This window comes from Orycteropus afer, unplaced genomic scaffold, assembly GCF_000298275.1.
Source record: "Orycteropus afer afer isolate SDZICR_OR568_19922 unplaced genomic scaffold, OryAfe1.0 scaffold00198, whole genome shotgun sequence".
In the NCBI taxonomy this organism is placed as follows: Eukaryota; Metazoa; Chordata; class Mammalia; order Tubulidentata; family Orycteropodidae; genus Orycteropus; species Orycteropus afer.
The window spans coordinates 5,645,936-5,660,595 of NW_006921785.1; the positions used below are offsets into that span (position 1 = coordinate 5,645,936).

General features: G+C 44.9%; 1 protein-coding gene across 1 annotated transcript in view; it reads right to left on the reverse strand.

The window, feature by feature from the left end:
* XXYLT1 (xyloside xylosyltransferase 1) overlaps nucleotides 1–14,660 on the reverse strand; it is a 379,814-nt gene that overhangs the window by 331,788 nt on the left and 33,366 nt on the right. The window contains exon 2 of the mRNA XM_007948012.1: nucleotides 4,984–5,131. Within this exon, the coding sequence (XP_007946203.1) occupies nucleotides 4,984–5,131 (148 nt within the window). The remainder of the gene's footprint in view (nucleotides 1–4,983; nucleotides 5,132–14,660) is intronic.

Here is a 14,660-nt window from a genome sequence, read left to right on the forward strand (position 1 = left end):
TTCTTTGTTGAAGAGGGTCTGTGCAATCCTTCTGCCTAGTCCGCCATCTTGCCCCACCTCCTCTCCATAGGGTTTTCAATGGCTGATTTCCAGAAGCAGATCACCAGGCTTTTCTTCTGAGGCATCTCTGGGTGGCCTCGAACCACCAAACTTTCAGTTAGCAGCTGAGCAAAGCTGTTAACCATTTGGACCACCCAAGGACTCTGGCCATGCCTTAAGGGCCATCTAATCAAGTGATTTCAAATCTGTTTAGCCATTGAACGCTGAGACCAAATAGAATCCTGGTCCCAAAACCTAATATTCAGTAGATCAAGATGGACTACTAGGAGGGAGGGAAGGAAAGAGAGGTAAGCTTAGACTAGAATCCCTCACACCCCAACTCCCCAGAACTATAGAAACCCCTAGGGGTTTCCTATAGCCCTGGACTCCTCAGAATACAAGCTGAAACCACTCACTGGTGAAGCCTCTGCATTTTATAGGTGAGAGAACTGAGTACAAGACACAGTGGCTCAGTCAAAGGCACACAGGTGGTTGGTGGCAGAGCTGGGACCAGCACCTATGTCTGTCTCCACTTAGAATCTAGGAGAGCAGAAACCACCCTATGCTAAGTCTGAGTAGCGCACAGAACCTGCCTGGACCTGCCCAGAGAGGTCACATACAGGCCACTTGGTGGGGAGAGAAGTAACCACCGTTGGGAAAAGTATGCCTCCAAGTCAGACAAACCTGTGTTCAAATCCTAGCTCTGTCACTGAAATGGCTATATAACCCTGAGCGAGACACTTAATTCCTCAATCAGTTCTCATCTATAACCTCACAGGGTTGAAGGGAGTACTGGATAAGGGAACAGAATTGAACTTGGTTTACTATAAAGAATAATAAAGGTTAGTTCTTTTCCCTCTACCTTTTTTGTGAGCTTATCTCTTGTCTTCTTCAGACCCCATCTCAACACAGCCCCCTGAACCCTTGCCTTATAATTAGCAGAACATCTGGAGGCCTCCAGGGTATAGGGACTTGACTTGTGGAGGCAAACTCCTAGCCAGAATGAATGAACGTGAATGATTTTCCCTGCGGTAGACAAACTGACAACTGCAAATGAGCTCCAGCTTTCAGCTCCCAGTGGACCAGACCTCCTAAAAGAGTGGTGGGTCCTGACAAGTCCTCTTTTCCTTCTGGTCTGCTGAGCTGGAGAAGCAGGCCTCCACCAAATGGCCGGGCTGTCTCCTGAGCAATCAGGTCCTGCCTGGTCTGGGGACTGCTGGAAACTTGACCAGCCATAGCTCAGGTAGCTGCTCCCAAGATCTTGGAACTCCTCTTCTCACCCCCTATAGGTTCAGGTCAAGGCTCACTTTGGCTCCAAAACGAATTAAGGGCCATTCAGAAGAGACCCGAGAAACAGGGGACAAGTTGTGAATAAGCCCTCCCCCCAGCCCCAAGGCATCCAGCCCCAGGATCTGCCTATCCCCTGCACTCTCACATGAACCAGACTGACCACAGACTCGACAGTCCCATCTCTTCTTCCCTGGAGGCACAGAAACCCAGAAAATCCTCTTAACTGTACATCAGTTTCAAAAACAAGTCCTAAAGACACCAATAGATATTTGCACATCCATGCTTATTGCAGCACTATTCATAATAGCAAAGAGATGGAAACAACCTAAGTGCCCATCAATGGAGGAACTGATAACCAAACTCTGGTACATACACACAATGTAAAACTATGCAAAACTTAAGAATAACGTAGACTCTATGAGACACTGCATAACATGGATGAACTTGGAAGACATTATGCTGAGTGAAATAAGTCAATCAGAGAAGGACAAATATTGTATTAGTCCACTATTGTAAAAAGTTAAGGAAAGGTTTACATATGGAAGGAAATTTTCTTTGTTGGTTATCCATGATAGGAGGAAAGAGGAGGGAAAATTACTAAATAGGTAAGACACAATATTGATTTGGGTGAAGGGAAAGGCAATATACCAAAAGTGAATGACCAACACAATAACACTATAGAAAAGGAAGACAGAGAGGTACACAAAAGGAACAGACAATAGAGATAAATACTTTTACACATATAATACTGCATTACCAGTAATAACAAACATTAACCTGTGGGTAGATAAATAGATACACAGGCTGAATGATAAGGTATGTCTACACAAAAGGGAACATACCCATGACCACACATAGGGTTGGCAGACTATATTTCTACATACGTATTTGTATGTGCTGTAAGAATGTCCATATATATAGAACTAAAAGGGGGCAAAGTTATGATAACTTCTTAGCTGCAACCAACTACCCTGATAGAGCGAGCTGTTGGACCTATGGGCTCAGGGCGATGGTTGTGGCGGACATCAAGCTCAACTGGCATAACATACTATATCCTACTTTGGTTAGTAGCTACTGGGGTCTTAAAAGCTTGCAGGTAGCCATCTAGATGCCACAATTGGTCTCTCCTCATCAGGAACAAAGAAAGATGAAGAAAATCAAAGAAGCAAGGAAACAATTTTCCAAGGTACTAGTGGACCATGTGAACCTCAGCCTATATGACCAGAAGACCGTAAGAACTAGATGGTATCTGGCTACCACTGTCAACTATTTGGAAAGGGATCAATGCAAGACATCCTGGATAGAGTGGGGGAACAATGTGGAACAAAACTCAGAGTCATAAAAAAAAACAGGCTTACAGGTCGCTAAACAGTGGTAAACCTCCTGAGACTATGGCTCCTCATCACCCTTTGGGCCTGGAGCTGAACTCATTCCCATGGCTTCCAGACAAACAATAGACAGACATGTCAGGTGAGCACTTACATCAGGTAGGTACACTCCTTAGAACAATCAATCACAGCAGATCAGAAGGACAGTATTTGCGCAGGAATAGCTCAGAGGGCAGGAATGCATAGGAAATATGACACAGGGAGGAAGTGGGAAGAGGATTATTATTACAGGGATTGCAATCAATGTCATGAAACCAAATGTGTGTGAAATGCTGTATGGAAAAGGAATTTGCTCTGTAAACTTTCACCCAAATCACAATTTTAAAAAAAGTCCTAATGCATTATGCTGACTGAAATAAGTCAATCACAGAAGGACAAATATTGCATTAGTCCATTTTGTAAAAGTCAAGGAACAGTTTATATATAGAAGGATATTTTCTTTGTTGGTTACCAGGGGTGGGAAGGTATGGTAGGGAACACTGTTAGATAGGTAGACATAAGTATTGATTTGGGTGAAGAGAAGGGTAATGTACCAAATGTGAGTAATCAACACAGTGACACTGAGGAAGAGGAAGACATAGAGAGGTACATGGGAGGTGCAGACAACAAAGATGAACCCTTTTGCACATACAGTACTGCATTGTCAGTGAAGGCAAACACGGGTTAACGGGTGGATAGATGGGTAAACAGGCTAAACTATTAGGTATCTCTATGCAGTGGGGAGTGTACCCAAGACCATGTATATGGTTGGCAGACAATGGTTCTACAAGTGTATGTGTATGTTCTGTAAGAACTCCCAGGGGCATAGTAGAGCTGACAATTGCAGTCACTTCTTGGTCACAGCCAGCTAACCAAGTAGTTGAACCTGTGGGCTCAGGACCATAGTCACAGGGGACATCAAGCTCAATTGGCATAACAAACTATACAAAACATTGTTCCACCTCTTACTCTGGCGAGTAGCGACTAGGATCTTAAAAGCTTGCAAGCAGCCATTTAGACGCAACAATGGGTCTCTCCTCATCCAGAGCAAAGAAGAATGAAGAAAACCAAAGGTTCATGAAACAATTAGTCCTTGTGACTGGTATACCATGCAATCCTCAGCCTATACGACTATGAGACCAGAAGAACTAGATGGTGCCCAGCTACCACTGTCAACCACTCAGAGGGGGATCTATATAGGAGATCCTGGATAGAGAGGGAAAGCAATGTGTAACAAAATTCAAAATCATTTGAAAAAAAAAAAGGGAGAACAGGTTTGCTCATCTGATAGAACATGGTAGAACCATTGAGACTATGGCCCCTAGCTGCCCTTCAGGTCTGGAATTAAACCCACTCCTGTGGCTTCCAGCCAAATAAAAGACAGGCATAAGAGTTGAACATGTACCTGAGGTAGATACACTCCTTGGAGAGAACAATCATTGGAGAAAGAAGGGCTGTTTATGCACTGGGAGACAGTTCAGGGGGCAGGAGTGCATGGAGGAATGGACACAGGGAAGAGGTAACTATTGGGAGGAAGTGGGAGGGGAGCTGTTGTATTGGGATAAACTATCAATGTCATCAGACAACATGTATGTGAACTGCTGCATGGAAAGTGAATTTGCTCTGTAAATTTTCACCCAAATCACAATTAAAAAAAAAAAAAAAAAGTCCTAATTAAAAAAAAAACAAAAACAAGCCCGTGGCTGTCAAGTCAATTCCAACTCATAGCAACACTATAGGACAGCATAGAACTGACTCACAGAGTTTACAAGGCTGTAATCTTTACAGAAGTAGAAAGTCACATCTTTCTCCTGAGAAGCAGCTGGTGGATTCAAACCACCAACATTTTGGTTAATAGCTAAGCATTTTAACCACTGTGCCACCTACTCACATATAACTCTAAAAGATTTTAAGTACCAGTTCAAACCAGAAAGAATGGAATCACAGATTTGGAAGGCAGATCATCTAATCCAACTTATCATTTTACAGATGAGCAAACTGAGCCCCAGAGGGGATGTGTGCCAGGGGCAGAATCAGGATTGAGCCAGATCCCCTGACTCCAGGACACCACACCACACAACTCACACTGTGTCCTTGTGAATGGGCCCCAGGAGCTGTGCAGCCCAGGGCCTGCCCTTGCCTCTTTGTGCAGGAAGCTCTGTTCTACAAAGGGCTCTGCTGGCTCCCTCACATTTCAGTAGAGCTCTATCTGTGTATATTCAGTGGCAGCAGTCAGTGGCAGTGCTGGAGTCAGGGAAGCCAACACAGAAGTCAAACACTGGGTTACCTTTGGGCATGATCTGATGCATGGCCACCGAGAGGAAGAAGATGGAGTCGCTGTAGTAGGTCCCTGAGCCGGCACTAAAGTGCTTCTGCATGGCTGCCACGACGGGGAAGAGCTTGTCTGTCAGCACGGCAACATCATGGAAGATGACCTGCAGAAGGTGGGTGGGAGAGAGTCACGGAGTGAGCAATCAGGTCTAGCTTCAAGCTCTGGACACACCAACACACACCTGAGTCCACAGACAGACAGACAATGGCCTCCAATGTCCACAAGCAGGGGATGGGGGTGGGAGCTCTAACTGAGTTAAGAAAATGGGGAACTGGGAGTCAGTCAACACAGCACAGAGGCTGGCTATGGGGACGACGGCACCACATACTGAGAGGGTGTGCAGCATGTGTGACGGGGAATGGGGTGGGAGAGCAGTCAGAGGGAAGACAGGGGGATGGGAAGAGTCCCCAGTCTGCTTTCTCTTCCTGAACCTCAAGCTGAACCATCTTGAAGGAAGCTTTGTGCTCAGTGCCTGGAAACCACATCAAAGTGTCTGGTCTTGAAATTCAGGATCCTTCTGCATGTCTGGGTGACTGACACTGCCCCAGGCATGGCTGCATCTAGGTAGCCCATCACATGGTCCCCAGGCAGGCCAGATGCCCCAACTCCATGTCCCTCGTCTAAGACTGTGAACAATGAGAAAGTCTGGTCACTGGAAAACGTCATCCAGACAATGCTTACTGCTATAGCAAACTCATCCACTGACCCAACCAGCATGTCTTGAGTATACCAGGCACTTTAGAAGTACTGTGAAAGGTAAAAGAAATAACCATTCCCTATTGCTCTTCTCAAAGCACTCTACAATATAGAGATATCACCAGCTGCTGAATAGAAATTTGCATTTATGAAACATGCTCACATATGTACACTAATTCCCATGACGATCCTATAATTTCATTGAGGCAGATATCACTACTGCAGCCTCCAAATTACAAATGAGAAAACAGACACTCAGAAAGGTTATGCGTGTGCAAAGTCACAGAGCTAATAAGTAGCATAGCCAGAATTTGAACCCTAGTCTCCAGATTCCAAGACCCACATCCTTTCCGATGTAAATGCATCCTCATTCCTTAAAGTAATGATAAAAGAGGAAAATATCAACGCAGACTAGCAATTAGAATTGACAAGACTGTTAATAGAGCCCTAATTAGCTGATTTCCTTTGTCAGACATTATCCCTGAAGATTATAAACCCATCACACATGCAGCCCCAGCCTTGTCAGACATACCAAACTACCATGCATACTGCATGGTGTTCTCTTACCCCGAGTCCCCCCCCCCCCAACATCTGGAACACTCTGTTACACACGAGAGGCCTTCAATAAATGTGGTCCAAATCAGACGCATGGGTGCTCTTCCTCCTTCAGCTTCATAAGAGATCTTTTAACAACCCCCTTTCAACCTCCCTCTTCCCTGGTTGCTAAAGGGACAGGAAGAACCCATGAGGCTGCCAACTGCTGCCACCTCTGCCAACTTCCAGGCCAAGAACCCACCTGGACAGGGTGCCAACAAAGGAAGAAGGTAAGGCTGCGTGGACTCCGGGTGGTTTGTTTATGCTGTCAGTGGCCCAGCAGGAGAAGAGACGGATGTGAGCAGTGCCCAGAAAGTTCTGAGAGAGGGACCTTCTGTTTGATCATTGACCCTTTGCTCTTTCCCTTCCCCCTGCCCAGGGTCCTTCCTGTCCCCAATGCAGGCTACCACCTAGCCTGCATGTCTACACTTCTAGAGTCCTCTGGCATCAAATGGCGAGAAAAACCCTCTCTCATGGCCCCGGAGTGGCATAAACCAAGTCATCTGCTTTTCCCTACTTTTGGTTCTACTTTTGGCCAAAAAGCTATTTTTACCCTTAATTTACTTAAGTGTTTTCTTTCTTCCTTAGGTCCACTTAAATTTCTAAACCACCATTAAACTTAGAAAAACTTTCATTCCACTTTAGTCCTCACCAGTTTCTAACTTGTTCTAGGTAACTCTTCAAGTCTGTTATCTCCTTATAAAACCAAAATACCAAACCAGTTGTCCTCGAGTGAATTCCAACCCATGATGACCCATGTGTATCAGAGTAGAACTGTGATCCATAAGGTTTTCAATGGGCTGTGACCTTGCAGAAGCAGATTGCCACACCTTTCTTCTGAGGCACCTCTGGATGGATTTGAACCACCAACCTTTCAGTTTATAGCCAAGTGTTTAACTTTTTGTGCCAACCAGGGGCTTCTATCTCCTTATAAAGTCCTTTGAAAAAAATAAATTTTAAACATTTCTCCTCTAATGTACTGTTTTCCTTATCCATTTCCTGTTGCTTTTATTTTCACGTTTTTCTGCCCTTTCAACCACGCATGATAAATTCAGACAGTCCCTGCTATTTCCCAAAACAAACACCAAATGATGTCTTTCTCTTCCTGCACACCTTTCACTCTCCATCCCCCTTCCTCACACTTCTGGGCAGCCCGTGACTTCCTGGCTGCATGCTCATCAACAACCCTGGCAGGTTTCTCCACCTCAGGCCTTGCCCCATTCCACACCAGCAGCTGTCATGTCTCTAGAGCAATTTTTCAAATACACAAATCTATTTCTCCCCTTGGCTTCAAAATCTTCAGTGGCCCCTCAGTGTCTGATTACACTCTACACTCCCTACCAAGACTTATAGCTTAGAGGCCTCTAGCCACCTCTCCCTCCCTCCTGATCTCTTGTGCTTGGGCAGGACTTAACCAGCAAAAACTATCACCTGTGCCCCCTACTTGCCACCTGCCCAGACTTTGATGTTCCGTGTTCATTTATATTTGGGCCTGCTCTTCCCACTCTCTGGAACTCCCTTTCCCATCTCCACCATCTCCTTCCCAGTCCCATCTTCCTGGTAAACTCCTATCCAGGCTTCCAACCTTGTTTAGATGCCCCGCCCCCACATTCCCACAGCCTCCCACAATTAGTCACAGCCTCCTCTGTGCCCTATATTACACAGGCACTTCACCTACCTTGACTGACTCACTCTACAGATCTTTGCTTCTGCTTCTGCTGAGTGGGGAGCTCCCTGACGCCAGAGGCTGTGACTGCTCCATACTGTTCCCAGCATCCAGCAATGTGACAGGCCATCAATATAAGTTTGCCAATCTGAATGAACTGCACTTTGAGTAAGTTACTAAACCTCTCTGAACCTCAGCTTCTTCTAGGGTAATAAGGAATGATAACATCTGTCTTCTAAGACTACTGTGAGAATAGCCTGGAACAAGCATGAAAAACATGCTTCAGTGATTCCCATTAGTATCCTGCTTCCTTCCCTCTCCTCGGTCTCCTGAATCCCTCTCCTCACAGATCAGCCTTCACTCAGGAGCCAGCTTTTCTCTCTGAGCCTCATTATACCTCCAAACCACCACTGGAAGCTGGAATTTGACAAGAAGCTGGAAGCTGTCCAGAGGATTCTCACAGAAATGGAAGCCTCTGTATTCGTTAAAGAAGAGGAGGAAGCATGGATACGAGCCACTACACGCACAGAAAGAGAGTAGGGCCTGCCACATCCAAGCTAGAGGCGGTAGAGGGAAATCAGCAGCCAGCTTATCCCTCACCCCACCTTACTCAAAGCTTCACAGGAGACAATTACATCCCATCAGCATTACTAGATTTATGAGGACAAACTGTACTCAGCACACTGTTCCAAACATCGTATGGTGAAACTCACTCAAATTAACAAATGTACTTAAAAATAAATTAGTATGTTCCATGGAATATACCTTATGCAGCAAGAAGCAAAGCACAGACACTGCAAGGATGCGTCAAAACTCACATGCCACCTATGCCAAAGACGGGTTTGTAGATCATGGGGGCAAAGTCAGAGTCTGGCACCCTCAGAAGCCCCCAACCCAGCGCAGTCTAGGGTCTGCTGGCTGGCGGGGGGCAGTGAAGCAAAAGTGCTGGAAGCTGAGAAAAAGAGAGGGTGGGGGAGTGAAAATGCCCCTTCTCCATCCTTTCCCTCTCCCTGCCAAGTCCCCTACTATCACCAGAGCTGCAGGAAGCATTACCACATAACCTAGAAAATTAGGAACATGTTTGCCCATATGCAGGGCAACTGGATAATGAGAAGCTCCAAAACAATGGCCTGTGCCAACATGAATATATAATTTTTAGGGATATAGTGAAAACAGTCAAATAACTATCTGTAGCCTTCATTAATGTATTTATATTTACATATTTAAATTCTTTAAAGCTAATTAATCATAAAATACTATTTGTCCCACTCACAGTTCACAAGATAACTTCTTTTTCAAACCCTTCCCGTGCATCCTGAACATGAAAGCCTTCCTCAGCCCCAGGGTTGAGGTGAATCATCCTGAGCACGTCATCCTCACCATCCAGGTACCATGTTTTGGATACAGCTTTTTATGAATGGAGGATGTTGTCATTGGAAACATTACCCCAACCCACAAAAACCTATTTATATCATTAAGGCTGCTAGTTTTTTCATCACCCTATAATCATCTTTTTGTAACCACTTACTATCTTCTTTTTTATTAGTGATCTTTAAAAGGCTTGTTTATAACAATATTCCACACTTATAATTATGAGGTCAGATCCCCCTCCATGGAATATAATTAAATCCATGTTAATTTTCTTTACCTCCTTTTATTTCTGTCAGGTGACTTCTAAAAGCATCCAAACTCAAAGTGACTGAGGTTGTTTCAGGCTAAGGTGTCCTCAAACAGTACTCTGTGTTTCAAAATAAAGTATGTAAGTAATTGAGAGAGTGCTATGTAACATAAGAGACTTTGTAAAGATTCAACTCTTTTGGAAATAGCAGTTTTCTGCAAGAGAGGCAGTTTGCCTCATATTCCACCATGCACAGCACATACTCAATACTTCAGATACAGGGTTGTTTTCAAGTGCCAACAGTTTGGTTTTGACTCATATGTAAACACAGTGAAACACTGTCTAGTGTTGCACCATCCTCACAATTGTTGCCACGCTTGAGTCCACTGTCACAGCTACTACTTCAATCCACCTCATTGAGGATCTTCACCTTTTTTGCTGACCCTCTGTTTTATCAAGCATTATGTCCTCCTCCAGGGACTGGTCCCTCTGATGTTGTTGTTATGTGCTGTCGAGTCTGATCCGACTCATAGCGACCCCACCTTGGGTTTCTGAGGCAGTATCACTATGGAAGTAGATTGCCCAGCCTTCCTTCCGAGGAGCAGCTGGTAGGTTTGAACTGCCAGCCTTCTGGTAGCAGTCAAGACCCTTAGGCACTATGCTACTCGCTCCTGATAACACTAGCAAAATAGGAGAGATAAAGTCCGGCCATTCTCGCTTCTAAAGAACATTTTGGCTGTACTTCCTCCAAGACGGATTTGTTCGTTCTTCTGGCAGTCCATGGTACATTCAATATTCTTCACCAACACAGGGAGGCCAAAGCAATCTGTAACGGCAGAGCCGGGTGCCAGTCAGGGGCAGGCACCTTTGCCAGCCAGCCCCACACTCACTGGCACAGACAGACTTGAAGAGCCAGGCCACTGTTCCTCTAAATGCTCACTGGGGACAAAAGGTCATGCCAAGCCCCTAGCTCAACACCAACTTGGTGGAGAAAATTCATTTATCACTTGGCATTTCCCACTAGGAGTCAGGTCGTGGCCATGCTTTTGGAGCCAAGATGAGACGTGGGGAGGGCTGGCCCTCAGCACAGGGAAACACTAACTTTCCAAGAAACCCCAAGGCCTGCATGAAGAACAGCAGCTCCTCTGGACACAGACAGTAGGGCCACTCGATGGGCTGGAGCACAAGGACAGGCCAATGTTCCCTCCCCATGCTCGGCCAGAGACTGCCCCTAGAAGATCTGATGGAGGGAATGGTAACAGCACAAAGCCCTGGGAAACCAACCCAACCTGGAGCACCCTGTCAAATGCTAGAATCCATCTACTGCAGGAACAACAAACAGGCCCCTCCAAACTGCCCTGAGGGACCGCCCGGAGAACTAGGAAGGAAGATTCTGCAGCAACCTGCGGGCTCAACAGGAAAGTATGCCATTGATGGCAATGTCTATTACTGGGTTCACAAGTGCACCTCCCAGGTATGCGTCACCGTGGATCTGTGGTCATTGTTTCAGCTGGAATCACTCCAAGCGTGGGGAATCAGTGCTTTCTAAGACTCAAGAGGCAGAGTGGCACTTTATTAAAAGCACAGGTATAGAGAGAATAGTTCTGGGTTCAGATTCTAACTCTACAACTTAGTTGCCTAGCAACCCTGGTCAACATACTTAGTCTCTAATTATAGTTCCTTGTCTATAAAATGGGAGCTCTGGTGGCATAGTGCCTAAGGCATATGACTGCTAACCAGAAGGCTGGTGGTTCAAACCCACCAGCCACTCCTCGGAAGGAAGGCTGGGCAATCTACTTCTGTAGAGATACCACGTCGGAAACCCAAGGAGGGGTTGCTATGAGTTGGATCCAACTCCATGGCAGTGGGTTTTTTGTTTTTTTTTTTTTCTCCTATAAAATAGGAAAGCCTCACAGTGTCTGTCTCACAAGGGATGTAGTAGGAGCTCAATAAAGAACAGCTGACAGCATTACGACATCATCCAACACAGTTAGAATGCCTTCCTGATACAAGAACTCCTAAATTTGAGAAGATAATGCATTTTGCAATCATAAGTCTTAAGATGCTGTATAGCAATCATCAGAGCTACTGTTTCTGTGATGCTCTGGCTGGGATGGGAAATGGTTCCCAGTCCTCCCCATGGTACGCTCAGCGCACACCCATATCCTGTCTCTGCTAGGAATGCACAGTGCCCAACAAGTTTCCTTCATATTCTTCATGCTTGTTATTGTTAGGTGCCCTTCAGTCAGGTCCAACTCATAACGACCCTATGTACAACAGAAGAAAACACTCCCCTGTCCTGCACCATCCGCACAATCATTGCTATGTTTTTAGCCCATCATTGCAGCCACTGCCAATCTACCTTGTTGAGGATCTTCTCTTTCTTCGCTTTTTCCCTCTACTTTACCAAGCATGATATCCTTCACTAGGGACTGGTCCCTCTGACAACACGACCAAAGTACAAGAGACAAAGTGTGGCCACTGTCGTTTCTAAGGAACATTCCAACTTAATTTTTCCAAGAGATTTGTTTGTTCTTCTGGCAATCCATAATATCTCAATATTCTTTGCCAACACCACAATTCAAATGCATCAATTCTTCTTCAGTCTTCCTTATCTAGTATCCAGCTCTCACATACATATGAGGTGACTGAAAATATCATGGCTTGGGTCAGGCCCATCTTAGTCTTCAAAGTGACATCTTTGCTCTTTAACACTTTAAAGAGTTCTTTTGCAGCAGATTTTCCCAGTGTAATACGTCATTTAATCTCCTGACTGCTGCTTCCATGGGCATTGATTGTGGCTCCAAGTAGAGTGAAATCCTTGGCAACTTCAATCTTTTCTCCACTTATCATGACGTTGCTTATTGGTCCAGTTGTGGGGATTTTTGTTTGTTTTTCCATTGACTTGTGTAAATCCACATGCCCATAACAAAACTCACTGCCATCATGCCCATGCAGGACAGCAATCTACCCACAGACTGTCAATCCCACAAATATGCCAAACACTTAGGGCCTTGGCACTACCTGTTCCCTCTGGCCCAGAATGTTCTCCCTCAGAACATCTATGTGATTGAGTCCTTTAGTCATTCAAGTGTCACATCAAAGGTCTCTCCTCAGTGAGTTCTTCTTTGATCAAAAAAGTAGCTACCACCCCCCCCCCATACTCTGACCCCATTCCCCTAAAACACATATACACACAACCAGTCCTGGCTATTCTTTTACCATATTTATTTTTCTCTATTACAATTATCACCACCTAACATCATATTCGTAAGTGTTTAGCCATTTATTATCTGTCTCTGCCCAGCCCCAACTAGCTTGTAAGGCACCATGAAGGCAGTGGCCTTGTCTGTCTCACTCACAGCTATCTATCCACCTCTTAGCGAAATACAACACATGTAGTAGAGACTCAGGAAATGCTTGCTGCATGAATGAAGGAACAAATGTATGGGCAGAGACTGCTACTCAGAGAGGAAGGAGTAACATGATAATCTGCTCCACTATGCACAGTGGCCCTGAAAGACCTGCTCCTGAGAAGCTCCCTCCTAATCCAAGGACATCTCCCTGGGCATGTCACACACTTCTCCATCTCCACCCTGACCCTTATCCGAAGGACAGAAATATATTCTGCGTGAGACTTACTCTAAACCTTCAGGAAGATGGGCCTCCTTTTCACTTTTAACCTCCTGGTTCAAATGTCCAACAGAGCGAGGCTGCAATATCTCACTTCATCAGTAGGCACTGCTGCTAATAAATTTTTGTATCCAACCTCCAGGCTGCTTCAGAACAAATTATGCCATTTTTTAAATTTTTTGTGTGAAACTATATTAAAGGTATTTCCTTAAATAAAGTCTTCCTGAACAAGGGACAGATAAATGACTGATTAATAGGCAGAGCAACACATATAATGATCCTCTTTTTTTTTTCATCACTATCAATTCCTAAATATATCATCAATTATCAGTGGCTGTATGTTGCCTCCTGTTATGCACTAAACTGTGTCGCCAAAAAATACGTGTTATAAATCCTAGCCCCTATACCTGTGGTTAGGAGCTCTGGTAGCGTAGTGGCTAAGGCACTTGACTGCTAACCAGAAGGCTGGTGGTTCAAACCCACCAGCCACTCCTCGGAAGGAAGGTTGGGCAATCTACTTCTGTAGAGATACTGCCTCGGAAACCCAAGGAGGGGTCTCTGTGAGTCAGGTCTGACTGGACGGCACATAACAACAACAACATACCTGTGGTTATAATCCCATTTGGGAATGGGTTTTCTTTGTTATGTTAATGAGACAATGTTACTGTAGGGTGCATCTTAAATCAAACTCTTTTGAGATATAAGCCTTCCCTGGAAGCTGGAACCCTGTATTCCAACTAGGATCCTATCCTCCTAAACTGTGAGAAAACAAATTTCTGTTTGTTAAAGTCACCCACTTGTAGTGTTTCTATTATAGCAGCACTAGATATCAAAGACGCCTTCCCCTTTGATCACTTTTTAACTCATTTTGAAAACAAAGATTTCCCAGGATAAGTAAAAACTGTTCTGATGTTGTCAGTTTTTAAATGAAAAAGTTAAAAATTATACTTCATGTGCAGTTTTTAAAAGAAAGGAAAATAATGAATCCACAGGTTGGGTCCCTCCCTAATGTGACCTTTATCATGTCTGCAAGATGTCCTAGATACAATTCAATTCTGTCAGGCAGTCCAGAAGCAGTTGAAGAGGAAAAAAGAAGCCTGCCCATCTAATTCCAGAGTAATTTCCAACATCCATGCTCTTGACCCACTTTACTAACAGTTCCAGAGCTACAGCCCCTCCCTTCATCTCACTGTAGGGTGCCCAATCATTACAAAATGCCATGTCGGCTCCCTCCCCACCCTCAACTCCACCTCACCACTTCCTACACCATCAGCAGTTTCCAGGTGTTAAGATTGTGTGTGTCATTTGGCTGGGCAGCTTGATGTTGTTGTTATGTGCCCTCGAGTCGGACCCGACTCATAGCGACCCCTCCTTGGGTTTCCGAGGCAGTATCACTACGGAAGTAGGATTGCCCAACCTTCCTTC